This window comes from Microcebus murinus, chromosome 2, assembly GCF_040939455.1.
Source record: "Microcebus murinus isolate Inina chromosome 2, M.murinus_Inina_mat1.0, whole genome shotgun sequence".
NCBI classification, from domain to species: Eukaryota; Metazoa; Chordata; class Mammalia; order Primates; family Cheirogaleidae; genus Microcebus; species Microcebus murinus.
The window spans coordinates 41,741,308-41,768,104 of record NC_134105.1 but is presented as its reverse complement, the minus strand read 5'-3'; the positions used below and the strand labels follow the sequence as shown (position 1 = coordinate 41,768,104).

General features: G+C 52.8%; 1 protein-coding gene across 1 annotated transcript in view; it reads right to left on the bottom strand.

The window, feature by feature from the left end:
• Nucleotides 1-17,496, bottom strand: part of ACOT11 (acyl-CoA thioesterase 11) — a 45,762-nt gene extending 28,266 nt beyond the window's left edge. The window contains exon 1 of the mRNA XM_075998574.1: nt 17,178-17,496. Within this exon, the coding sequence (XP_075854689.1) occupies nt 17,178-17,210 (33 nt within the window). The 5' untranslated portion in view covers nt 17,211-17,496. The remainder of the gene's footprint in view (nt 1-17,177) is intronic.
• Between the last annotated feature and the right edge of the window lie 9,301 nt (nt 17,497-26,797).

Below are 26,797 nucleotides of genomic sequence, written 5' to 3'. Positions count from 1 at the left end.
TTTAATTCTTGAGAGAAAATGTTTTAGACAAATAAATAGCAAGTCAATCTGATAATTTAAGTTAAATAAAATTGTAAATACCAACTATATTTTAAGGAAAAGAAAAGAAAGTGAAAGCAGAAAACAGTGTTTAGCCTGGTACCTGGCACATGGAAAGTGCTGCTAAGAAGGTGGGTTTTATTATTAGCTGTCTGGGCTTTTGTTTCCCCATATGTTAAACAGGCATTTCACTGGATAGTCCCCAAGACTCTTTCCAACCATGACAGGTTCGGCTTATGGGAAGAACTTCTCAGCGAGGTCTCCAAGCCGTCCCCGCCACAGGCTGTCCCGCCCACACCTCCGGGCCGTCACACCGCGTGCCCCCAGCCACACTGCCTTTCTTCTATTTTTAGTTTTTAGAGGGCCTCGCTCTGTTGGCCAGGCTCTGGAGTGCAGTGGTGTCACCATAGCTCACTGTAACCTTGAACTCCCGGGCTCAAGCGATTCTCCCACCTTGGCCTCCCCAGTAGCTGGGATACAAGCACACACCAGCACGCCCGGCTAAATTCTCTTGTTTTTTGTAGAGATGGGGTCTTGATACGTTGCTCAGGCTGGTCTCGACCTCCTGGCCTCAAGTGAAACTCTAGCCTCAGCCGCCCAAAGCGCTGGTTTTACAGGCGTGAGTCACGCACATGGCCCACATTGGCTTTCCTTGGGTTCCCCGTGTGCATCATGCTACCTCCCACGGCCTTTATCTGGCCTTCGTCACTGCCATTCCCTCTGCCTGGGGCTCTCCTCCTGCTCCTCCACCCGTCATCCCTGCTCATCCCTCAGCTCCGTTAGCTCTTCCCCCATCCTCAGCGCTCCTGGCACCAAGTACCCCACCTCTGCAGGGCTCTCCGCTGTCACACGCTCATTTAATTGTGGAAGAATTTGATTGACACCAGACCAGAAGATCCACAAAGCAGGAACCCTCTCTCTCTCCTCCTGGTATCCACAGGGCCCAGAGGGCAGAGCCTGGCTCACTGCAGGCCAAATGCATGAGTTTATTCAGGGGGTCCCCAATTCCCACCAGCATCACCCCACATAGGCAGGGAGAATGCAGACCACGAGGTCAGGCAAGGTTCACCACGCGAGGCCCCCACCTACCACCCCTGCCCCTTCACCCCATTCTAGAACAGACAGCCTGAACGTCACCTGCCTCTCTCCGCCCCCAAGGGTAAAAATAACCTTGTCTGAAACCTGACACCCGCCCTCCACAGGGTCATCTTGAGAACTACCCCTGTCCCAGAGGGGCCCACTGGGGCCAGGCAAGTGGGGAGAGCACTTCCTGAATGCCTTCCCACTCTAGCTCATCCGACCCACGGGCAAATATTTGAAGTGCTTTCACTGGTGAGGTACATAGGGGACCCGAGCCTAGACAAGCACCCAGTCCTGCCAAGGTCCCCAGCCCTGGGCCACAGAGCCAGGCCTTGGATGCAGGCCTCCTGCCCCTATCTACCTCTGTCTACCCTGCAGCCCTCCCCTCGGCACCGTGAGGAGCTTTGAAGATTGATTACCCCTGCTCGGTAGTTGGATGCACAAACCAAGGCCCAGGGGCTCTCTGTCCCAGGTCTTAAATGAAAGGGCTTAGAGTCGGGCAGACATTGGGCAAGTTACTGAGAAGTTGTTTCTTCCTTAATGACAGGCACTGCCACCCCATTTCCATCCAAGACGAGCATAACAATGAAAGAAGATCCCTAAAATTACAGGTGTCTGGCTAACTGTGAAGTGCTGTGCACCAGGAAGGAAGGCAGCATCTGTGGAGGAGGCTGGAGAGGATGGAGCGGTCGGGCTGGGTGGGGACGTGTCTTCCCTAAACCCCCACAGACTGCAGCAGCCTGGGTTTCTCACCTGGGGAGACGGAAATGTGGCGGAGGGAGGCGGCGGGGACAGTGTGCTCTGGAGCCGGGCAGATCACATGTGAATCCCAGCCCAACCCTCAGCAGCGGAGCAGCCCTGCTCCCCTCTCTGCATTCAGTTACTCGTCCATTCCCCCAGGGACCAGCTCCTCATCTGTGAAAGGAGGATCCTAAGCACTTTGCAGGGTTGTCCCAACATACAGAGAGAACATGTGGACAGGGCTTTCTAAGTAGCGACGGTCGACGGTCCTGCCATCCTTTTATTCCAGCCCTTACTGAGCACCTGAGTCGGCCTGGCCCCCACACAGCCAAGGGCTAGATGGGGAGACGGCCACGGAACACGGGGCTCCCTAGGAGATGCAGTCCGTGCCACAGGGCAAGCCGGGGCTAGGGAGCGTGTGCAGCGCCTGACCCCGTGTGGGGCTGGGAGCTGGAACCTGCAGGACAGGTGCCAAGGTGCGTGTGGCCAGGGGGTCAACCTCTGCCAACATCCTCACTCCTGCTTCTCTGTATTGTTTGGGTGCTGTCCCTGCAATGTGGCCGGAACTAACAACACATGGGACATGAGCAAGTGTCTTAACCTCACTGGGCTCAGCTCCCTCCATTTATAAAATTAACAGGGGTAGGCGTGCAGGTGAGATTGAGAACAATCGCTCCCCCTTATTTAAGTATTTAGTATGTGCCAGGCACTGTGCTAAGCATTTTATGTGCATTATCTCTTTTCAACTTCGCACAGCCCTAACAGCTAAATGTTGTTATTTTATTTCCCTTTTACAAATGGGGAAACAGGGCCAGGAAGGGTGAGCCACTTGTACACATATGCCTACAAAATCACACAGCCAGTAAAGGGCAGAGTTGGGACTTGAACCCAGGTATGTTTAACACAAAGGCTGAGGCTGCTTGGCCACTTTGCTATCACTGCCTCTCTCCTCTGACAGCCACCATACTTGCTGCTGCCCCAGATACCCGTGACAGCCCTTCCTTACCCAGGCATGCCAGGCTGGGACCCATACCCGGAGCCAGGACATCCAAGACGCTCCCTCTCGTCTACCCTCATGTCCTCTGCAGGAGACAGCCGTGCTGTCAGTACCCCTTCCCAGCACGGTGAGGGGCAAGGCACCTTCCAGAACACTGTCCCACTGGGCCACCACCAGTGAGGAAACTGCAACTCTCTGGGAGCTAAAAACTGTACGTCATGAATCCTCAGCTCTCAGGAGGGGGAGGGGGAGGAAACCTCACACGCAGCTAGATAGGCCCCTCAGGGACAGGAATCTCAGCTGCCACACTCCCTCCAGTGAGCTCGCTTGCTCCCAGAGACAGAGGGCTCACTCCTTTCTGACGCAGACCCCTCCAATGAAGAGCAGGCCAGCCTGTCTGAGTTCTTCCCACCCACCCAGCCGCCTCGCTGTGGCTTCTTCCTTTGGGGCTGTTTGCCACTTCCCACCCCCTACCTCCAGCAGAGCCCAGAAAGTGGCCAGAAGGGCCATTAGAACACTGGCAGTCTGGCCCCAAGTGTGACTGACCCCCACTCCGTGGCCCCTCAGTGGAGCCGCTCTGACAGCACCCAGCCCAGAACCACATTCCCAGGCAGTCGCCCCATGCCATGCTGGAGCCCCTGGCAGCGGGTGGGCCCGCCAGGGGCTGTGAAGGACAGGCTCGGCCTCTCCCCTCAACAGAGCCCTCCTGCCCTCCCTGCCAGAGAGCCAAGGCCACTGTCTGCCTCTGCCTCCAGGTCGCCATGGCAACGGGCAGCCAGGCAATGGGCCCAGGCCCTGTCCTGCAGGCTGCCTGTTCATCCTGGACCTCAGCACAGCAGCTACCTCGGCACAGTTCCCCTCTGGGGGGGCAAGAGAGAGAGGGCAGAGGACAGGGAGAAGGGAGGAGAGAGAGCAGTTAAAGGGGGAGGAGGGAGAAACAGTCGGAGAGAGAAGGAAAGAGGCAAAGAGAAGAGAAAGAACAGAAAAAGGATGAGGTCAGAGAGAGCACACAGAGGCTGGCAGGGAAGAGAGCAAGCAGGAGAGAGGGGCCACACGCAGAGCAGTGAGGGAGGAGGAAGGGGCCCCTCTCAGCCTCCCCCACGCACACACTGGGGGCCTGAGCTGCCCGGCCTGGCGGGATTCTGGCCATAGCGGGGACTGCCTGCCCCAGGAAGCCGGCAGCCCTGTGGCCCCCTTCAGGGCCCCAGCTGCTTCTCCAGGGCCCTGCAGGCCCCTCCTGCTAAGGGGTGGTGTCCTTGCTCTGCCCAGAAGGTGGGGTCCCTTCTCCCGCCCCGCAGGCAGCACCCGTCACTCAGCAGCCCCCTCACCTCCCGAGGCCTCAGACGGTGCCCAGAGCCCGCTGCCTGCCCTCCCTCCGCTCCTCCTCCTTCCCACCTAACCAGCTGCCCTCGGACAGCAGCTCTTCCTTTCCCCCAAAGAGAAACTGCTCCCAGGCCGAGCAGAGTGGCGGGGGCAGCAGCTGTGACTGTGTCCCCTGCACGCGTTCCCTGACACCGCACGAGGGGTGGAGCAGGCCTCAGGATGGGCTGTCTGCGGGCAGGACACCAACCTGCGGCTGCCTCTCAGGGCCCGCTGGGCTGCCGCGTCTGAGCGGGACATGCAGAGCCGGCAGGCCTGGTCTCTGGAGGGGGCTGCCAACGCAGGTCTACCCCACCCCCACACTTTCCTACACGGTCTCAGAGGAATCTGAGCCCAAGAAAGGTGTGTTGAAGGAATAATGAAAAGGGTGGAAAGACAGAGAGAAGAAAGAAAAACAGGAAGGCACAGGGGCCTGGCAAGAGCGTGGTTGTGACGCCTGGCAGAGTCAGACTACGTTGGATCCTGGCCCTGCCTCTGTCTGCCTGGATAACGCTAAGCCATTTGCTTACGCCTCTCTGAACCTCACTTTCCACGTCTATAAAATGGGAATATCATAGTAAAAGCCAGGTGTGGTGGTTTACATCTATAATCCCAGCTACTCGGGAGGCTGAGGTGGGAGGATCACTGCATCCCAGGAGTTTGAGGCTGCAGTGAACTGTGATCGCACCACTGCACTCCAGCCTGGGAGACAGAATGAGATCCTGTCTCTAAAAAAAAAAATCATAGTAAGGATTCAGTGAGATTATACATATAAAGTGCTTAGAGCAGGATCTGACCCATGGGAAACGCCCCTGACCTGCAGCTCATCATGTTGATGAAAAGCCAAGGCCTTGTATTATAGAAAGACACGGAAGCAGTGAGGAAGGGCCTGCACGGGTCCCAGGGGTAACACACGTCCCCTGTGACAGGCCAGGCGGCCTCTGCAGAGCAGTGGGAGTCAGGCAGGGACTGTCAGGCCCAGGCCGTGACAATGACATTCACCTTCCCGCCCAGCTCTGCCAGTCGAACTCTATCTGCCACCAGGGCTTCACTTTAGCGGAGAATCAAGACGTCGAACAGGATGAAGTCTGTGGCACTCCCACAGAATTCCACGCACAGTCCAACCAGACCCGACGACTGCTGGGAAACCTTCACGTTTCATGAAGGTGCCTCACAAAGGAAACGGATTCTTGGAATTGAAGGCAGCGATCACCAGAAACCAGCTCCAGTTCACTAAGAACAAGGAACACCGGCACACGGGAGGAGAGCCCTGGGACGGCAGGAGACACATCTGCGTATCGCGCATTGCATACACCCGGAGCACTGTGGGCGCACAGCAAAATGCGTTACCGTGAACTTGGGAGTTGTCCTCCAGGAGTACACACCTGCCTGCTCTGTTCAACACTGGCTCAAATGGCTGCGTGAAAACACACCTGGTCCTCGGTGGCCGTCTGAACAGTTGTAACATATGAACATAAAACCAAGCAGATGAAAATGAAAAAGACTCACTCCGTCAGCCGGCATGGAGGTTTTCTGTTGCTGTCCCCTTAAGTTGTACGCATGCTGGGGTGGCTCTAGCTTAACAGCTGTTTGCGTAAAAACAGCCTCATGATGTCATCTGTCCTCAAACTCAACAGCGACAACTCTGCTGTGACCAAACGTGCACCCTTGGCTGCTGTAGCTTCACCTGTGCTGGGGTGGGGACGGGGATGTGTTTAGGGAAGGAATGACTCTCTGGCAGGGAGGACACAGACCTAGGCTGGGATTCTGCAGGCAGCATGAAGCCCAGTCCTGTGATGGGGGGACAGAGGGAGCAGGGGCACCCCGGACAAACAACCAGGCTGCAGCAGGGACAGGGAGGGGCCGGACTATGTATGGCCTCGGTGTTGGGCCTCTGGCTGCAAAGAGGAGGGTTGGCTGGGTCAGAGGACAGGAGGAGGCCTTGTAAGGTGCAAAATCAAGACCCCACAGGGTGGATAGGGCCAGAAAGGAGCCGATTTTGGCTGGGGGTCGTCATCAGTTTTCTTAAAACTCCCATTCATTCCTTCCAGGTGCTGGGGACACAGCATGCAACAGGACAGTCCCAGCTACACCCAACCTTCCAGCTGTCCCCACCAAGGTGCCAGTGAAGCCATCTCCGATCCCCAGGGTCAGCTCCTCTGTCCGCTAAATACCACCAAGTAACCTCAATCAATGCCACATGGAGCAGAAGAATCACCCAGCCAAGCCCTGCCCTGACCCACAAAATCACAAGATATAATAAAACTGTTGTTGCTTTAAGCCACTAAGTTTGGGGGTATTTGTTATGCAGCCATGGTAACTGGAACAGACCTCATCCAAGGAAAGAGTGTGGACAGAGATATGACACTGTCACATTTAGAGGTTGTGTGCAAAGGAGGAGCCTGCAAAGGAGTCAGAGATGGAGCAGTCAGGGAAAGGGGAGGACCCAGGAAAGTGTGGCTCTCCAGAGGGAAGGGCCCTGCTGGTGCAAGCACACTGAGTCAAGGCCCCAGGGAGAGACGCTATACCCAGATTTTACTTCAGGAAGAGAGAGAGATGGAGGGGAAAGACAGGAGTCCAGTCAGAATGAATTAGGGAAAGAATGAAAGATAAGGACATGGAAATAGAGACCACAGAAATCTCTTGCCAAAATTCATGTGGGAAGGGGGAGCAAAGAAACAAGGCAGTAGTTGGAATGGGATGTGGGAACAGAGGAGGGGTTTGTTTGCCTAGAGTGTAGGAGATTGTTACAGCTAGTGGGACAGTGCCAGTAGGAGGGGTCCCACCAAGCCAGAGAACTGCCTACAGGACAGGGGCTGTCCCAGTTTGCTTTCCCAGAAGCTCAAAGATCCCTTTTAAGAAATCTATGGCTGTGGCCAGGTATGGTGGCTCACGCCTGTAATCCTAGCATTCTGGGAGGCCAAGGCCAGAGGTTCACTCAAGTTCAGGAGTTCGAGACCAGTCTGAGCAAGAGCAAGACTCCGTCTCTACAAAAAAATAGAAAAATTAGCCAGGTGTGGTAGCATGAGCCTGTAGTCCCAGCTACTTGGGAGGCTGAGGCAGGAGGATCACTTGAACCCAGGAATTTGAAGTTGCAGTGAGCTATGATGATGTCACTGCACTCTAGCCTGGGCAACAGAGAGAGACTCTGTCTCCAAAAAAGAAAAAGAAATCCACGGTTACCATTTATCATACACATACTGTGTGCCAGGGCTAGTACTTGGGGTCCTTTAATTCTCAGCTCCACTCTAAACAGGAAGCCTCACTCCTCATTTTGCAGATGAGGAAAAGGAAACTCAGACCAGGAACAAGGAAGGGTCTACCCAAGGACACCTGGATAGCAAAAGGCAAAGTGGAGACTGGACTTGGGTCCTTCTGACTCCAGAGCCCGGCGGGGGTGCCACAAGGGGGACACCAGCTGGAAGGATATCAGATCCCCTAGCCCACCGGGCCTCTGAGAAAGAGCCTGCCACTCTATCACCTCTATCAATCAGTTGGGTCCCCGAAAACCTGCCTTAGGCAATACAGAAAAGAGCTCCCTGGGGAGCTGGTCTCCAACCTGTGGCTCCACCTGGGCTGTGAGGTCTCCCAGGTGAATGTCCCACCCACCCCCCAATGGCACAGCACAGCCACCACTCCCCAGCCAGAGGAGGGCCTGGCTGAGAACCAGTTTGCCAGTGAGACAGACACGCCTTCTCCTGGCCTTGCCACCTGGAAGCTCTACTTTTATCTTCAAAAGCAAAGGTAAGGTGGGGACCAAGAAGACTCAGAGGCCTGGGGGCCTTCAGGGTGGGGTGGAGGGGTGCTGGGAGCCATGCTGTGCTCCTCCCCCTCTGGCTCCCTGCAGGGAAGGGAAAAGCCATTTAATCTTTGGGCCCCTTCCTCTTCTGCCTGCTCCTTCCCCATGTCCCTGTCCTCAAAGCCTGTAGGCACCGCTTGCGCTGCTAAACTTACCTTCTCTGTGTAAATGCCAGTTCAGTATGGTGGTAACTGCCTGGCACAAAGCAGGCACAAAGCGGGGAAGAGGGCTCATCAAGAACCAGCCAGTCTTCTGGCTCCCAACCTCCCGACCTCCCGTTTGTACCCTCACTGCTGGGGGCTGCATCCCTGAGAAGAAAGAGAAGAGGAGCTGGGTCTCTCCCCACCCCACCCCCAAGGGGGCAAAAGAAAGCTTACACCCACCTGGTCCGGCTCAGCCCAGGAGTCCTGCCGGAAACCAGAGGCTGCTTTAGGTACACTACGGGCCACTCCCCCTTCCCAACCTCTGACCGAGTCCAGGGCCACACCCGGGCAAGGCCACACCCCCAGAGCAGATCACAGGTCGCAACGATGGTCGCCCCTGGGCCACAGCGCAGCAGCTGCTTGACGGTCTGTGACTCACCGGGCTTCTGGACAACCACACAAGGTCAGGCACGTACAGCGCTTTCTAGACTGTAGAGTGGGTGTGCACATGAGGAGATAAGCAGCTCCTTGAGGACCGGGGCCAGGTCGCATTCTCTCTGGAGTCCCAGTGCCACACCATAGGTTTGTGAGTGCCTGCTATGTTTCAGGCCTTCTAAATGTGCATTATATAATGGCTTTGCATGCATAGTATCTTTTAACCCTCACAAAACCCTGTGAGGGACAATTGTCCCTCTTGCACAGAAGAGGAAACCGAGGCAGGGGTTATCTAAAGGACTTGCCAGGGAGTGACGGAGCTGAGCTTTTGCTTTTCTCACCACCAAAGCTACTTCCTCTCACTGCGCTGCCTCTCCAAAACTATGCTAAATATCTCATGTCTAGTGACGTTAATTAGTTAATGTATGATTTCTGAAGCAGTGCCAGGCAGGATGTTCATAGTACGTGGACGAAGTGGCCAGGGAGAGTGTCCTCAGAGGTCACTGCCAAATTCCCTCATCATTTCCTTGTGGAGCTGGCTCTTTCCCACCTCTCACCTACAGGTGCGTCTGCCTGGACCATGCTGCCTAGCCCAGAAAAGCTTTCAAGGCCAAGCTAACTCATCACCTCTTCCAGGGAGCCTGCCCTGACCTACAGGCTGGTGAGCAGCTACCTCAAGGTTTCCCTCTGTCACAGCCTGGCCACACTGTGCTGCCATGGCTAGTTTGTAACTCTCTCTGTCTCTCCATCAGCCGGGGAGCACCTGAGGACAGTTCTAGTCTGGCCCATCCCTGTGTCCCCAAAGTGCCAGATGCTGATCCTTTACATCTCTGGTTAGATGCACCTCCTACCTGCAAGGACGTTGCTCCCGGGAATGGCGGGAGCACACAGGCCTTCACCCGGGGAGCTGGCAGAGGACCCGGCCAGCAGCACCATCTGTCCCTGGAGCCCCAGGACAGAGCAGGCACAAGACAGAGGTGTCAGTTCCTCTTCTTAGCCAGGTCGGCCCAGGACAAGGAGAGAAGCCACAGCATCCAGGGCCCTTGCCCAGCTGGAGCTTGGGCTCAGACAAGCCTTTGAATTCTCTAACTAGATCAAAGTGACTTCACCCCAGAGCCTTGGTTTTCTCATCTGTAAAGCCAGATGAATTCCAGCAGCCTTGCAAAGCTGTTGCGAAGTTTAAATATGCCTGACACTTAGTAGGTCAGGGTAGGTACTCAACAGAAAAGTTTGCTTTTACCATCTCATTTGACCAACTGACCCCGCCACTGAGCCACTGAGAAAACCGAAGCCCACATGAGATGAAAAGAAAGGAAGGAATATTTGCCACAGACAATTATGTGCCAAGTTCTACACTTCTTCGGTGTCTCTAATCCTGCCAATGATTCAGCAGAAACAGACCTAGTTCACAAGAGGAAACAGGCCTGCAGAGGCAAAGTGAGTTAGCGTCTCTAAGGCCAGTCTCTGGATCCTTCCCACTGTCCGGCAGAGCGGTGGGCAGCCCTCTAAAGGCTCCAGGAATGCCAGCTTGGCCCTGCCACCACCCTAGGCACAGGTGAGGGACAGGTGTGTGTGGTGGGGCCATCTTGCATCTGCACTGTCTGTGTGACAGTAGGCACAGACGGCTGGGGGGTGGGGTGGGTCCTCATGCGCAATGCACCTGTCTGGGTGCACAGAGGTTGCAGATGGCTCCCTGGCCAAGACAAGGGATGGAAAAGGGGTCCCAGGCCAGCAAGTGGGGGCTCTGAGTCTCTTGCCAGCTGTATAAGCCCAGGCCATCATCTCACCTCCCAGTGCCTCATCTGCACGATTGGTACCGTCTGTGAGCCAAGGGGTGAATGGGAAGGCAGCGGGGACCATCAAGGTGCTGGCCATTCAGAGAGCAGGAGCCAGGATGATGCGTTTCTCTGGGTTGCTGAGCTCGGTGTGCAGGGACTGCACATCTTGGCACTAAGCCTGGGGCCAGAGAGCCCTTACGGAACGCATAGCCTAGTGGGCAGGACCACACAACCCACAGCACTCCAAACCCCAAACTCAGCTACGAGGCCTGGCCCCTCAGCCTGCTGTACCTCACAGCCTCGTCTCAGCCTCTTGCAGCTATTCTGCTGCCTGCTCACTATGCTCCAAGTCACATGAGCCCCTGTGCAGCAGCTCAGATGCACCAAGCCCTCCTACCCGGGAGCCTGCAAACAAATGCTGTTCCCTCCACCTAAAATGCTCTTCCCACAGAGCCTCCCATGGCTGCCTTCTTCTCAGTGGCTACTGCTTAGCTGTCTCCTGCTCAGAGGTCTCCCCCGGCCTCTCTTACCATCCTTTCACAGTTCCCTGTTCTCCAGACAGCCTGAATTTAGTCTCAGCAATGCCACTTACTAGCTGTGTGGCCTCAGGCAAGTTACTTAAGCTCTCTGTCTCCATTTCATTTTTTTTAATTGCTTTATTATTTCTTTAGAGATAGGGTCTCACTCTGTTACCCAGGCTAGAGTGCAGTGGTGCAATCATAACTCACTGCAGCTCCAAACTCTTGGGCTAAAATGATCCTCCTACCTCAGCCTCCCAAGTAGCTAGGACCACAGGTGCACACCACCACAACCAGCTAATTTTTTTATGTTTTGTAGAGCTAGGGTTTCCCTATGTTGCCCAGGCTGGTCTTGAACTCCTGGCCTCAAGTGATCCGCCCTCCTCGGCCTCCCAAAGTGCTGGGATTACAGGCATGAGCCACTGCACCTGGCCAATATTATTAAAATGTCCATACTATCCAAAGCAATTTACAGATTTAATGTAATCCCTATCAAAATTCCAATGACACTCTTCAAAGAAATGGAAAAACAATCCTAAAATTTGTATGGAACAACAAAAGACCCCAAATAGCCAAACCAATCCTAAGCAAAAAGAATAAAGTTGGAGGCATCACATTACCTGATTTCAAAATATGCTACAAAGGTATAGTAACCAAAATAGCATGATACTAGCATAAAAGTAGAGACACAGACCACTGGAACAAAATAGAGAGCCCAGAAATAAATCCACACATTTACAGCCAACTGATTTTCAACAAAGTTGCCAAAACTCATATTGGGGAAAGGACAGTCTCTTCAATAAATGGTGTTGGAACAACTGGATATCCAAGTGCAAAAGAATGAAATTCGACTTTTATCTCTTACCAGATACAAAAATCATCTCAAAGTGGATTAGAGACTTAAATGTAAGACCCCAAACTATGAAACTGCTAGAAGAAAATATGAAGGAAACGTTTCATGACATAGGTCTGGGCAATGACTTTGGAATATGACCCCAAAAGCAAAGACAGCAAAGGCAAAAATAGACAAATGGGAGTATGTCAAACTAAAAAGCTTCTGCACAGCAAGGGAAAGTCAACAGAGTGAAGAAACAACCTGCAGAATGGGAGAAAATATCTGCAAACTATACATCTGACAAGGAGTTAACATCCAAAATATACAAGAAACTCAACAACTCAATTGCAAAAAAAATACAAAAACAAAAACAAAAAAATGCTATTAAAAAACAGACAAGGCTGGGCGCTGTGGATCACTCCTATAATCCTAGCACTCTTGGGAGGCTGAGGCAGGCCTATCATTTGAGCTCAGGAGTTCCAGACCAGCCTAAGTAAGAGCAAGCCGCATCTCTACTAAAAAATTAGAAAGAAATTAGCTGGACAACTAAAAATATATAGAAAAAAATTAGCCGGGCATGGTGGCACATGCCTATAGTCCCAGCTACTCGGGAGGCTGAGGCAGAAGGGTCGCTTAAGCTCAGGAGTTTGACGTTGCTGTGAGTTAGGCTGACACCATGGCACTCTAACCCAGGCAACAGTGTGAGGCTCTGTCTCAATAAATAAATATGTTTTTAAATAGGGAAAAGACCTAAATAGGTATTTCTCTAAAGAAGACATACAGATGGCCAACAGGCCATGAAAAAATGCTCCGCATCACTAATCACCAGGGAAATGCCAAAACCACAATGAGATACCACCTCACTCCAGTTAGGATGGCTATTAGCAAAAACCAAAAGATAGCATGTGTTGGTGAGGATGTGGAGAAAGGGAGCGCTTTAACACTGCTGGTGGGAATGTAAATTGGCACAGCCACTATGGAAAACAGTATGGAGGTTCCTCAAAACATTAAAAATAGAACTACCATATGATTCAGCAATCTCACTTCTGGGTATATATATCCAAAGGAAACGAAATCAGTCCGTCAAAGAAATATCTGCACTCCCGTGTTTATTCCAGCACTATTCACAATAGCCAAGATATGGAATCAACCTAAGTGTCCCTCAACAGACGAACGGATAAAGAAAACGTGGTACAGACACACAAGGAACATCCTTGTGTAACACAATATACACAAGGAACATCCAGCTATAGAAGAGAATGAAATCCTGCCATTGGCACCGGCATGGATGAACCTGGAGGACATTGTGTCAGGTGACATAAGCCAGGCACAGATAAATACCACATGACTTGACTCATACTTGGAATCTTAACAAGTTGATCTCCTAGAAGTGGAGAGCATAATGGTGGGTACCAGAGGCTGGGGCTGCTCGGGGAGGGGGAGATCTTGGTGGAAGGCGCATAGTTACAGCCAGGTAGGAGAAATACTTTTCAAGAGATCGATTGTACGGCAAGGTGACTACAGTTAGTGATGACATTGTATTCTTGAAAAGTGTAAAGAGTGGCTGTTATGTGCTACCACCACAAAAGTGAAAACTATGTGAGGTCATGCATTTATTTGTTAATTAGCTAGAATTAACCATTCCACAATGTATATATACTTCAAAACATCATGTTGTACATGATATGAACATAATGTTATCTATCAACTTAAAAAATAAAATAAAAAATATTTTTAATTAAAAAAAAGAACTAGGAGAGTACTCCAGACACCCTCCAGAGTAAGGATGTCTGCCCATGGCTGAGATGGGTTCACATGTGGCTTCTGAACAGGCTGCTGCTGAGAGTTCAAGCAGCTTCCTCCAGGAAGCCTTCCAAGACCACCTCAGCCTCCTTCTGAGCACCCATCATGACTCATTCATTCAGCAGGTTTTTTGCTCCTACTATAGACAGGCACATTGTTTTCTATCTATGTCTCCCCTCAAACACACCTTGGGGCCTTTGAGGGAGATGGGCCCCTGCCTCTCACCGGCAGGACCGACCTCAAGGTAGTGTACAAACCCCCACAAACATCTAGACCCCAGGATGTCCAGGCTGGCTGGGACCCCAGAGATCACCCCACACACTGAGGCTCAGAGTGCGGAACACCCAGTCCAAGGTCACACCATGGCTAATGGGGTGAACATAAGATTCTAATCCCATTGCTGTCCCCCAAACCTCCCACACTCTGGGCTGGACCCCAGTGAGGCTGGGGAGGTTGGGGGTGGGGAGGAGCCCCTCCAGCTGCCCTCAGGTTCAGCCTGGAGCAGCGTGTGGGTCTGTGGGTGCGTGAGCACATGCACAGACCCTCAGCTGTTTCTGATCTTCCACCACCCTGCTGGTGGCACTACCTGGGCACGGGGCTCCTCGGGGGAGCTGGGACAAACAGCCCCATCGCCATTTCTGGAGTGAATAAAAACAGTTCCTGAGCCCCACTGGGAGTGGGCCTAGGCCGGGCTAGAACTGAGGCTGAGCAGAGATTCTGAGATTCCCCAGGAGCCACACCAGCCTCCCACGAGGGTCCCTGCCAGCTCAGGAGTGCGGGACTCAGTACCCAGGGTGGATTAACACCTCGGACAGGGAAAGGAGAAGACAGCTCCTGTGGGAGAGGCGAGGACTGAGACGGGACAGGGACTCCTTTCCAGCAGCACCGGACAGGCACGCAGCACCCCTCCCGCCCAGCTTGGCAGCAGACTCACCGCTTCATTCATTCACTCGCTCACTCGCGTATGCCCAGTGCTTGCTGGGCGCCCGGCGGCGAGGAGGAGCCAGAACCGTCGGACTCCAGGGCTCACTCAGTCTGCAGTGTCACCCGACACTGGAAAAGGCCCATCCATGCACAGCAGAGCGTGTGGGTTATCTGAGACCCCTGCCCCCGCCCCTTCGGTTCCCTCGCTTTCTTTAGTCCCCAGTGAAGACAGTTTGGTGAGGACTGTTGGTTTGCTTGCTTTTTGTCAAAAACAGCTTTGGGGCTATGTGCTCACACCTATAATCCCAGCACTTTGAGAGGCCGAGGCGGGAGGATTGCTTGAGCCTAGGAGTTCAAGACCAGCCTGGGCAACATAGCAAGACCATGTCTCTACAAAAAAATAGAAATATCAGCCAGGCCTGGTGGCGCATGCCTGTAGTCCCAGCTACCTGGGAGGCTGAGGCAAGAGAATTGCTTGAGCCCAGGAGTTTGAGGTTGCTGTGAGCTAGGCTGATGCCACTGCACTCTAGTCCAGGCGACAGAGCAAGACCCTGTCTCAAAAAAAAAAAAAAAAAAAAAAACAATTTTGGTACCAAAGCAGAAAATGTTCTCAAACCCTCCTGTATTCCAGAGGGACTAAGGGAATCTAAGGGGAAGCAAGGGAAATTCAAGGACATCTGCCATCCAGGCAGTGGTCCAAAGGTGGCAATCAAGGTCAGAGTGTTCTTAGCTGACATGAGGTCACTTGTGTCCTCATGAGCCCCACCTCTACCCCCGACAGCCACCTCTACCCCAGACTCCATGGAGGCTTTGCAGGGAAGCTGAATGCCAGCTGGGCTTGGGGTCAGGACCCATGGGCTAGACTCCCACTTCTGGGCCTTCATCTGGCTGAGTCTCAGGTTCCTTAAGAGCTCAAACTCTGCAGCTGGACAGCTGAGTTCGAATCCCAGCTCTGCCACTTCCTACCAGTGTCATCTTGGGCAAGTCACTCACCCTGAGTCTTAGATTCCTTATCTGGGATATGCGGATGATGAGTCACCTACCTCATAGAGGTCTGAAGGAGTTAACACATGCAAAGAATCTGGCATGGTATCTAGCACAGTCAGAGCTACACTAGGATTTGTTATCACTGTTCTCTGTTAAGTTGTGATGAGGATAGTCCCTCCCCCGCTGCCTTGCCCCCAGTTACTGATGAAGGGTAAGAGTCATGAGGGGTTAAACACTATGGGGCACAAGAGAAGACACAGGCAGCCCCACCCACCTGGAAGACACTCTCTGCCCTGCACTCAGGTGACAAGAGCAAGTGGCCCTGCTACCCAGGTCCCACCCCCAGCCTGTTTCCACTCATTCGTTAGGCCTGGGGCCTGGCCACGCCATCCCTGTGCTGAGAACATCAAGCACAGCCGCGTGGGGCTCACTGGCTGCTGGGAGAGAGGGACGTGCAAGTTGAGCACACAATGCATCGCGAGGCGTGAGAAGGGACTGACACTGGGGCTCATGGCACCACGGGACATCTGGGCAGGCTTTCCAGAGGAGACAGCACCTGCACTGAGACCCGAGTGCTCAGAGGGAACTGGCCAGGGAGACAGGTTGGGAGGCACGGGAGGCTGGGGAGTAGCTCTGGCAGAAGGCGGGGGTACAACAGCGCGGAGGGGAGAGCAAAGGTGGTGCACTGAGGCAGCAGAAGGCAGGCCGGCCTGGCTGCCACAGAGATCACAGAGGAGTGGGGATGGTGGGATGAGGAGGGAGGCGTGGGCAGGGGCCAGATCGCCAAGGTCCCTGTGTATCACGTGAGGACTGTGAAGGTCATCCTGAAGGTAGCCATCTGAACAGGTGCAGAAACCACATTACGTTTTAGAAGCAGCCATCCACTGTGGAGGGCAGAATGAAGCGGGTGGGCAGGGGGCAGGGGAGCCAGGGAGGACGAGGTGCGCCAGGCTGGGGGAGGGTGCTGAGTCGAGTGGAGGCTGTGCAGGTGGAGGGGGGATGGATAAGACACTTCCTTATTTGCCCAGCCCTTTTTAAAAAGGTTTTTCCTGAAAATGTCCTCAGAGGGCAGCCTGTCTACACCCAGCACAACCCCTGCCAGTCCGTGCTGAGCCCGTCCCCATCCACCAGACCAAAGGCCCGCCAGGCACCGCTCAGCACTTGGGTCTGTCGTGTGCTGAGGCGCCTAATCTCAGCTCCAAAGTCCCTGTTAGGAGGTTCCAGGGAAAAGTTCTCTGCCGTGCAGGTCGCTGTGCATGACACCTCTCCACAGCCCTCACGTGGTCCTGCACCTGCTCTCCCAAACAGGCACGGGTCCCCAAGAACCCCGGCTCGCCTGTTACACACACTCACTCGGGGCACACCTCACCCCGCCTTCAGCCCGAGCCTGGAGGGTGAATTCCACACAGCTTCCAGCTCTGCACAGAAGCCTGCGAGCAGAAACACACCCCCTAGAACAGAATTCCAGAAGCCACAAAACTTGCTTAAGGTGATTCCACCCCGCGCAGCCCACCCCTGGGGGAATCTGGGCCCCCGGGGCTTGCCGGGGAGGCTGCTTACAGCAAACCAGCCCAGGGGCTGCGGTTTCTCCTTCCAAAGACAGCTAGAAAATGGCCCGTGGAGAGGGAGAGAGGAGATGCAGGACTTCTGACTTAAAATGGAAACATTAATCTCTTCTGCTTCCCCAGCCTCCGGGGCCCTCCCCCTGGCCTCAGACAGGCCCCGGCCCACCTCCGTACCCTCCGCAGGTGACTTCCGACATTCTGGATCATCGTGGCTGTGGTGCCCGGCTGGCTGTGTCAGGACGGCTGTGGGAAGCAGCGCCCTCCCAGAGACGACGCTGGTCACCTGAGCAACAGCCAGGCCTGGCTCCAAATGAACAGCGGCCTCTCCTGCTCCTCCTCCTCCCTGAGCTCCCGCCTCCGGGCCAGCTCTTTTCACCCCGTGTCCACCTGTCCTCACACTGCCCTCTGCCCCTCTTCTTCTAGGAGCCCCGCACCAAAGACTCCGGTGCCCGCCCAGTGGAGAGGAAGGACGGAGGCTGCCAGCTGGGCTGCAGCCACGTCAGGGGGCCCTGTGCCCGCCCACTGGGCACCCAGCCCCAGCCAAACTCCAGCCACCCCTCCCGGCCCCCGTCATCCTCCCCACAGGGTCTCGGCTCTAGGATCACTCCCAGGGGCCGGAGCAGGTGGGTCCAGCCCCCAGCCCCAGCCAGCAGACTGGCTAACCGGGCACAGGCTGCCATCCGTCCACAAGGGGTCAGGCTGGAAGGTGGCAGGAGGCCAGGGAACTGCCAGTGCTGCCCAGAATGACACCAGACCCACCTGCTGGGACTCTTCACATCCTGGGAGTGCGGCCCTCCTGCTCTGCCGTCCAGGCTGCCGGCACCTAGCAGTTGCTGCCTGTGGACAGGGCACACCCCTCACTTCCTTTAAGTAGGCAGCGTCACTTTTCTAAATTCCACCCTGATGGCCGTGCAGGCTTCAGCCCTTGGGACACCCACCCCAGCCCCTCTGCACTCTCACTGATTGAGAGACCACCAGGATTTTCCCTTCTCCCCTGTGCTTCTGCAAGAGGCTTGACAAGGCGGTCTTGACACTCCTGTTGGACTTAGGACCGTGAAGTGCCTGGTGGTCATGGGAGGAAGGGTGGGGGAAGGGCTGCAGGCAGGGGAGCGGGGATGGACAGTGGGTAGGGAGTGATAACATCACCCCGTGATGACCAAGCACCTGCTGCGTGCCAGGCCCCGTGCTGGTCCTCATCCCGGCCCACAGAGGAGACAGCTCGCCTCACTCGATGCCCAGGATACCTGCTCGGCAGCCAGGCAACCTCAGGCTCCTCACCGCGCAGACGAACGAGTGAAAACCCAGAGAGTTTCTGGCCCCCGACCCCCCTCCCTCCAGCGGACCGTAAGGTCTCAGACTCACTGAATTCAGTGCAGCCCCAGCTCACAGACGGCTAAACTGAGGCCGCGGAAGGAAAGCGAGCCACCCAAAGGCACACGGTGAGGAAGCCGTCCAGAACCACCACTCCCGACCTCAAGTCCGAACCCTGTCCACACCCCACGACAAGGCAGAAAGCAAAAGATGCTTCCGCTAGACGTAGGAGAGGACTTCCTGCCACACGGGGTCTATCTCACTGTCAGGAACAAGCAACGGAGTACTAGATCTTTCTGCAGAGGCCCCTCCAGCCCAGAGAGGTCTCTCCCCTCTGTGCCACTGCAGAGCTGACTGCTGTGTCAGCTCGCCTCTCTGTACAGTCTGTTACTCCAGGGAAGGCTCCCATGGTTCCTGCCTCCCCTGTCCAACTCCCCTGGGAGGCCCCGGAGGGCTGGGACTACGTCACTCCCGGCCAGGCCCCAGACTAGCTAAATTCAGAAGGCACGAAACACACATGGATTGTGCTGGAACAGCAGATAGAGCTGCTAAGTGACAGTCATGTCTGGGGTTCTCAAACTTCAGCCTGCATCAGAATTACCTAGAAGGCTTGTAAAACACCGATTGCTGGGCTGTGCGCCCGATCTCCAGAGATTTGTTTTGTTTTGATTTTTTGACTTTTTACTTTTAGAAACAGGGTCTCTCTCTCTCTCTCTCTCTCTCTCTCTCTCTCTCTCTCTCTCATGTAGGCTAGAGTACAGTGGTGCGATCATAGCTCATTATAACCTTGAACTCCTGGGCTCAAGCAATCCTCTTGCCCCAGCCTCCTGAGTATCTGGGACTATAGACAAGGCACAACCACACCTGGCTAATTTTTGTATATTTGGTAGAGATGGGGTTTCGATATTTCCCAGGCTGGTCTTGAACTCCTGGCCTCAAGAGATCCTCCTGCCTCAGCCTCCCAAAGTGCTGGGGTTACAGGCATGAGCCTGTGCTGTTTTTAGAGACAGGGTCTCGCTCTTATCTCCCAGGCTGGAGTTCAGTGGCGTGATCACAGCTCACTGCAGCCTCAAACTCCTGGCTCAAGCAATTCTCCCATCTCAGCCTCTCAGTACTGGGATTACAGGCATGAGCCATGGCGCCCTGCCCCAGAGTTTTGATTCAGTACAGCTGAAGCAGAGCCAAGAAGGTGCATTTCTAACAAGATCCCAAGTGATGCTGATGCTGCTGGTCCGGGGACCACACTTGGAGAACTAGTGCTCTAGTCAGCCCTTCCAGTGTACAGCTGGGGAGAATGAGGTCCAGAGATTTTAAAGGCAGCATTTGACAGTATATCACTATCATCATCATGATACTGTCACTGTCATATAACCCTGTCATTATAGCCCTCCTCACATGCTCAGCACTGTGCAAGCACTTCATGTACATTACAGCCTTTGGGCCTCGCCCTAAAAGGAAGATACTATGATTATTATTCTCTTGCAGAGGAAAAACTAGAGGCAAAGAGTATTAAGTCATTTGTCCAAAGTCACTCAGAAGGGAAGAGTTAGCATCAGGATTTGAACCATGATCTAAGTCCAAAGCCACAAGTTTAACGCCAGCTCTCCACGACCTGCTTATAGCTTACATTTACTGGCCTAAAAATTCTCTTGAGGCTCCCCAAATCCGGCAGGCTCATTTCTAATGTGAGAGCCCTCAGCACCAAGGCCCAGTCCCTGAGTGGGCCCCTGGGAGTCCCGCATCTGGAGAGAGCCTGCCTCTTACCTCCTGTGAACCCAGAGCATTTTCTCCTGCAAACACTCCTTTTCTCTCACTACGGCCTTCTTCATGCGGCCCCACTGACCAGGCCTTCCTTGCTGGAGGCCAAACAGCTGCATTAATTCTTTTTTTCTTTTGAGACAGTCTTGCTCTGTTGACTGGGCTATAGTGCTGTGGCGTCAGCCTAGCTCATAGCAACCTCAAACTCCTGGGCTCAAGCAATCCTCCTGCCTCAGCCTCCCAAGTAGCTGGGACTACAGGCGTGTGCCACCAGACCCAGCTAATTTTTTCTATGTTTAGTAGAGACAGGGTCTCACTCTTGCTTAGGCTGATCCCGAATTCCTGACCTCAAGCGATCCTCCCACCTCAGCCTCCCAGAGTGCTAGGTTACAGGTGTGAGCCACCTCGCCCGGCCATCTGCATTAATTCTTCAGGTCCATGTTCCAGCTCTATCTCGCCACTCAGTGAAAAAACACAATAAAATAATTTCCATTTATATTCCACAGTAACAGGGGGCTATCACTGCCAGGCATAGGTCTGTCTCCCCTAACAGACTGGGAGCTCACAAGAGCAGGAAGCTCATCTGAGTCCTCTGGGTTCCTAGCACAGGACCTGCCCAGAGTAAGGGTTTAGGGACTAAGTGAGGAATGAATGAATGAATGAGTGGGTATAACAGCAAATGAGAAAATGAATGAGTGAATAAATAACCAAACTCCCAGGAATTCCCTCTGCTTGGCCGTCAACCTTCCCAGAAAGGACCACAGACTCTCCCGGTAGAAGGGACCTCTGACATCAACCTCCACTTTCAGCTGAAACCCCACAATGTGGGGGGAGGGGGGCACAGAACCTACAGCTCCACACACACAAACAGAAGGGTCTTGATGTCAGCCTGTGACCATGGCTCTGGATTACCCAGAACATGGCTGCTCCCCTGGCCCATGACAGCTGGCAGAGACGTGGGAACACGTGTCCCGGCCTCCCTGTCCAGACTTCTTCCCTCTAACCCCCCATGCCACGAACAGAACTGCACACTGCTCCCTCACGCACCGGGATGTCCTTTGTTCCTGCTACTCCCTCCACCCTGATGCCCTTCTAATAACTCTCCATTCAAACCCTGCCTGCCATCAAGACCCAGGGCAAATGCCACCACCTCCAGGAAGCCTTCTTGGTCCCTCCTAAGTGGAAACCACATTCTCCTCCTATCTACCACCAACACACACACACACACACAAACACACACACACACATTTCACAGGCCTTTATCTCTCTCAGTGCTTTTTCTCTGAAATCGGGCTGGTTTGTGCTAATTTCCCCTTTTTGGTCTTGAGCTAGCTGGCAGCAGGGCTGGGAGGGATTCATCAGAGTATCCTGCCCCCCTCCCATTGAGCACTCAGCGCCTTGAACTTAGTAGATGCTCAGTGAGTGTCCACGGAATGAATGATTAAATGCAAACAAATGAGGGAATGTGTGAGTTAGTGCATGGAAGCAAATGCATGTTTAGATGCATGATCAAATGAATGAATGCATGCAAGCATGTTCTCATCCATTCCTGTTCTCCAAGCTAAAGACTCCCAGTTACTTCAGGGGGCCCATGGGCATGAGGCAGCAGAATAAAGGAAGTTGTGGGGTAAATGGGGGGAGGGGCAGCAGAGGGAGGGACAAAGGAAGGAGGTAGTGATACCAGCACTAGAGGAAGTGGAGGTGACCTGGCTTCAAAGCCAGGACCCCTCAGAACCACAGCCCTTTATGGAGAAGAGGCTGGGCCGATGAGAGCAATAAAGACAGGGGAAAGAAGGAAAGCAGCAGAGAAAAGGTGACGATGTGGTAGGGATGGAGAGAGGGCAATCCAAAAAGTCAGGGTGGCCAGATTCAGGATACCTGAGCAGAGTCCTGCACCTCTGCAGCCCCACCCTGACCCACCCTGTACAGGGCGCTCAGACACGACCTTCCTCCCCCTCTCAGTACCCTGTCTGGTGGGGCTGGAACCCTCTCCTTGGCCCAGCAGGGGATCTGGACCCAGCCCCCCTTCCTAAACTGGACCCTTGCCCAGGAGCAGCTCACAGCGGGGCTAGCGCTCCTCCCACCCACAGCAGCCCAAGTGAGTCAGCACGGCTGCACCGCTGGACTCCGCGTCTTGCACCTCCAGGTCCTCCCCAGGGCCAGCCTCTGCAGGTCGACGGCGACCCCAGCCCACCCCCATCCTAACAAGAAACGGCCCATCCCAGCTTAAATCCCAGGATTCCTGTCCCAGCCTGCAAGCAAGAGTGCCAGGCACCATCTGGCTGTCTGGGGGCCAGGCCCAGCTAGGGGCTGCCCTGCCTGGGGAGGGTCCCCAGAGGAGGAGGAGCCAGCAGGGAGGATCCCAGGAAACGCGGCCCTTCCCAGGTTGCAGGGGTGGGGTGGTGGCGGGCAGCGGGGGTCTTACCCAAAGGATGGGAGACCCCAGCCCCAGGGCCGAGGCCGGGGAGCCTGCTGCGGGGCGGGAGGAGCAAGTCCGCGGGGAGGGGCTCAGAAGCAGGCCTCGGAGTCCCAGGGCCTAGCCTGGAGGGGCAGGCAGCAGGGAGGCTGCTTGGAGGCGCGAGTGCCCGGCGGGTCGGCCCCCGTCCTCCCCTCCCCTCCCGGCGCCGCCAGGACCCAGACGGCCGCCGGGCCCCGCGGCGCCAGGCTCTGCCCACGCGGTGGATCCGGTCGCTGGGCAGAGGCGGAAACGCGGGCGGCCGCGCCTGGGAGGCCCGCGCACAGGGCGGTCCGGTGCCGCCTCCGGTGCAGCGAGCCCGCGCCGGCCCTCAGAGCTGTCTTCACACCTTCCTGAGCGCCCACTACGGCCAGCCCCGCGCCAGTGCTGGGGTGAGGCTCCGAGCAGGGCCTTGCCCTTCTGGGTGTTGATTTTTAAAAAGATAAAAATAGATAGTTTAGGCCTGCACGGTGGCTCGTGCCTGGGATCCCAGCACTTTGCAAGGCGGAGGCGGGAGGATCCCTTGAGCCCTGGAGCTTGATAACCTGGGCAATATAGCAAGATGTACCTATAGTCCCAACTACTCTGGTGGCTGAGGCAGGAGGTCCCTTGAGCTCGAGAGTTTGAGTCCAGCCTGGGCAACTTAGTGAAACCCCGTCTCTAATATTAATATTAATATTTAAAAAAAAACGGTTGGTTCAGAACAGTACAAAGAAAATGTGCATTCCTTTTGTCAGAAAAAAAAAAAAGAAAAAAGAAAAAAAAGAAAATGAACACCACCGTGATCCCTTCACAGAAAGAGAAGCTAGAGTAGAACTGAAATATATAGATATGGTTGGCAGGAGATGGCGACACCTCCTCCCCCCGCCCTGTGTATGTAAGTATGTTATATATGATATGATATGAAAGATATAAAATGATCATAGGATTAGAGAAGCCACCTAAAAAAGGGGCATCAGTGTTCATGTTTGGGTTACAGTCTCAGCTGGCAAACTTAGAAGGGAACAGACAGGAAAAGAATATGGCAATATCCAATATCTATTCGTGATAAAAACTTGCAAGCAGGCTGGGTACATGGGTCATTCTTATAATTCCCCCGTAGCTCGTTCCTGTAATCTCCCGCTGAGGTGGGAGAATCGCTTGAGGCCAGGAGTTCAAGACCAGCCTAGGCAACAAAGCTAGAACCCCCATCTCTACCAAAAATAGAAAAACTAGCTGGGCATAGAGATGTGTGTCTATAGTCCCATCTACTTGGGAGGCTGAGGCAGGAGGATTGCCTCAGCCAAAACACAATGGTGGTCCCTGGAAAAAAATGAACGCTCGGAGGAGGAGCCTGGCAGGAGGAGTGCATTCCACCCCGGGACCAGGGAGCTGAGGGGCAGGCACGCCAGGCACTCATCAAGCCTGATGGGTGAACTCATCCTGCCCCAGCCACTCTGGGGAGAAAAGGGCAGTTTATAAACAAAGTGAGCCTCTGTGCTGAGCTTGGCCACACCTGGAGCCCAAGCAGTCCTCCTGTTGGGACCTCTGGTGGTGTGACAAAGATGGGGTCTTGCCCCTTATCACTGGCTTCCTCCGTGTTCTCAGCACTATAAGGGTGAGAACACCAGGCATGAGGAGCACCCCAAGCACAGGGCTTTGGCAGCAGCCGGATGGCAGCACAGGCCATGCCTGGCACAGCAGGAGCGTTTATGTTGGAGCCTCAGCTCAGCAGAGGCCCCAGGTGTCAGCAACAGAAATGACATCCAAGATCACTTTCCAAGTGCAGGTGACACACATTTGGGGACACCCAGAAACATATGGGACAGGCAGACTTTGCAGGGAAGTGGATTCCCATGCTGGCAGGATGGCTCTGGGCTGGCATAAATCATGGCTTCATTTTAGTATGACACTGTAATCAAATGGTAAGCCCTGAAGATATTCAGATTATCTTTTTAAAAAGTGACTATATTAGATCTACTTCTTTTGTAATCTGTTTTCTCTCCCAATCATTATCATAAATATCTTTCCATGACTTTCATTGCTATATAGTATTTCTCTTTATGGAACTACTCAAATTTATTTAGCCAATCTCTTTTTTGTTTTGTTTTATAACTTTATTGAGATATAATTTACATATAGTAATATTTAAAGTGTTTTTATATATACATACTTAATATGTACATATAATACATATACACATATAATGTATTCATACATGTATATATGTATGTGTATATATACTACACAGCCCCTCCCTCACCCCAGGCAAACAATAATCTGCCTTCTATCACTCTAGATAAGTTTGAATTTTCTAGAATTCTACATAATTGAAATCATACAGTATACTTTTTTGGCCTGGCTTCATGCACTCAGCATAATTTTGCAATCTATATGTATTGTTGCATATATCAATAATGTATGTTGCATATATCAGTAGAATACCACTGTATGGGTATACTACAATTTGGTTATCCATTTACCTCTTGATGAATTTTAGGTTGTTTCTAGTTACTGGCTCTTACACAAATAAAGCTGGTATAAACATTTCGTGTTCAAACCTCTCTGTAGACATGTACTCCCATTTCTCTTAGGTAAATACCTAGCAGTGGAATGGCCACGTCATATGGTCAATGTATGTTTAGCTTTTTTTAAACTGCCAACATTTTTCCAAAAGGTGATCTCATTTTACATCCCCACCAACAGTGTAAGAGAATTCCAGTTTCTTCACATCCATACCAATACTGGTATTGGTCAATCAGCTTACTCTTAGCCATATTAGTGGATTCATAGTGGTATATCATTGTGTGTTTGATTTCAACCCACTATTCACAAATGATATTAAGCATCTTTTCATGTACTTACTTGCCATGATCTGTATTTCTTCCTTGGCAAAATGTCTATTCAAATCTTTCCCCATTTCTTTATTGGGCTGTTTGTCTTCTTTTTGTTTTTTGTTTGTTTGTTTGTTTGTTTTTGAGACAGAGTCTCGCTTTGTTGCCCAGGCCAGAGTGAGTGCTGTGGCGTCAGCCTAGCTCACAGCAACCTCAAACTCCTGTGCTCAAGCAATCCTGCTGCCTCAGCCTCCCGAGTAGCTGGGACTAGAGGCATGCGCCACCATGCCCGGCTAATTTTTTCTAGATATAATAGTTGGCCAATTTAATTTCTTTTTTAATTTATAGTAGAGACGGGGTCTCACTCTTGCTCAGGCTGGTTTTGAACTCCTGACCTCGAGCAATCCGCCCGCCTAGGCCTCCCAGAGTGCTAGGATTACAGGCGTGAGCCACCGCGCCCGGCCCCTTTTTGTTTTATTTTATCTTTTTGAGACAAAGTCTTGCTCTATCACCTAGGCTAGAGTGCAGTGGCATCATCATAGCTCACTGCAACCTCAAACTCCTAGGCTCAAGCAATCTTCCTGCCTCGGCCTCCCAAGTAGATGGGACTATAGACACACGCCTCTATGCCAAGCTAAATTTTCTATTTTTGGTAGAGATGGGAGGGGTCACACTTTGTTGCCCACACTGGTCTTGAACTCCTGGCCTCAAGCAATTCTCCCACCTCAGTGGGAGAGTACAGGAATGAGCCACGGACCCAGCCTATTTGCAAGTTTTTATCATGGATAGATATTGAATATTGGCAAATGCTTCTCCTGTATCAATTGAGACGACCACATGATTTATCCTTTTTAGTCTGTTAATATGGGTACATTACATTGATTAATTTTCAAGTGTTAAACTAACTTTCATTCCTGAGATAATATATTGTATAATGATGTATTCTACTTTTTTTATATTGATGGTTTACATTTTTTAAAATTTTGTTAAGAATGTTTGCATCTATTTCATTATGCAATTTTTCTTGCAAATTTCTTTCTTTGCAATATTTTTATCTGGTTTCGATATCAGGGTAATGCTAGGTTCATAGAATGAGTTGGAAAGTATCCCCTTCTCTTCAGTTTCCCAAAAGAGTTTGTGAATTGTTATTATTTATTCCTTAAGTATTTGATAAAATTTATCAACAAAGTCATTTTTTTTTCTTTTTTTTTTGAGACAGAGTCTCATTTTGTTCCCAGGCTAGAGTGAGTGCCGTGGCGTCAGCCTAGCTCACAGCAACCTCAATCTCCTGGGCTCAAGCGATCCTTCTGCCTCAGCCTCCCAAGTAGCTGGAACTACAGGCATGTCCCACCATGCCCGGCTAATTTTTTGTATATATATTTTTAGTTGGCCAATTGATTTCTTTCTATTTTTAGTAGAGATGGGGGTCTTGCACTTGCTCAGGCTGGTTTCAAACT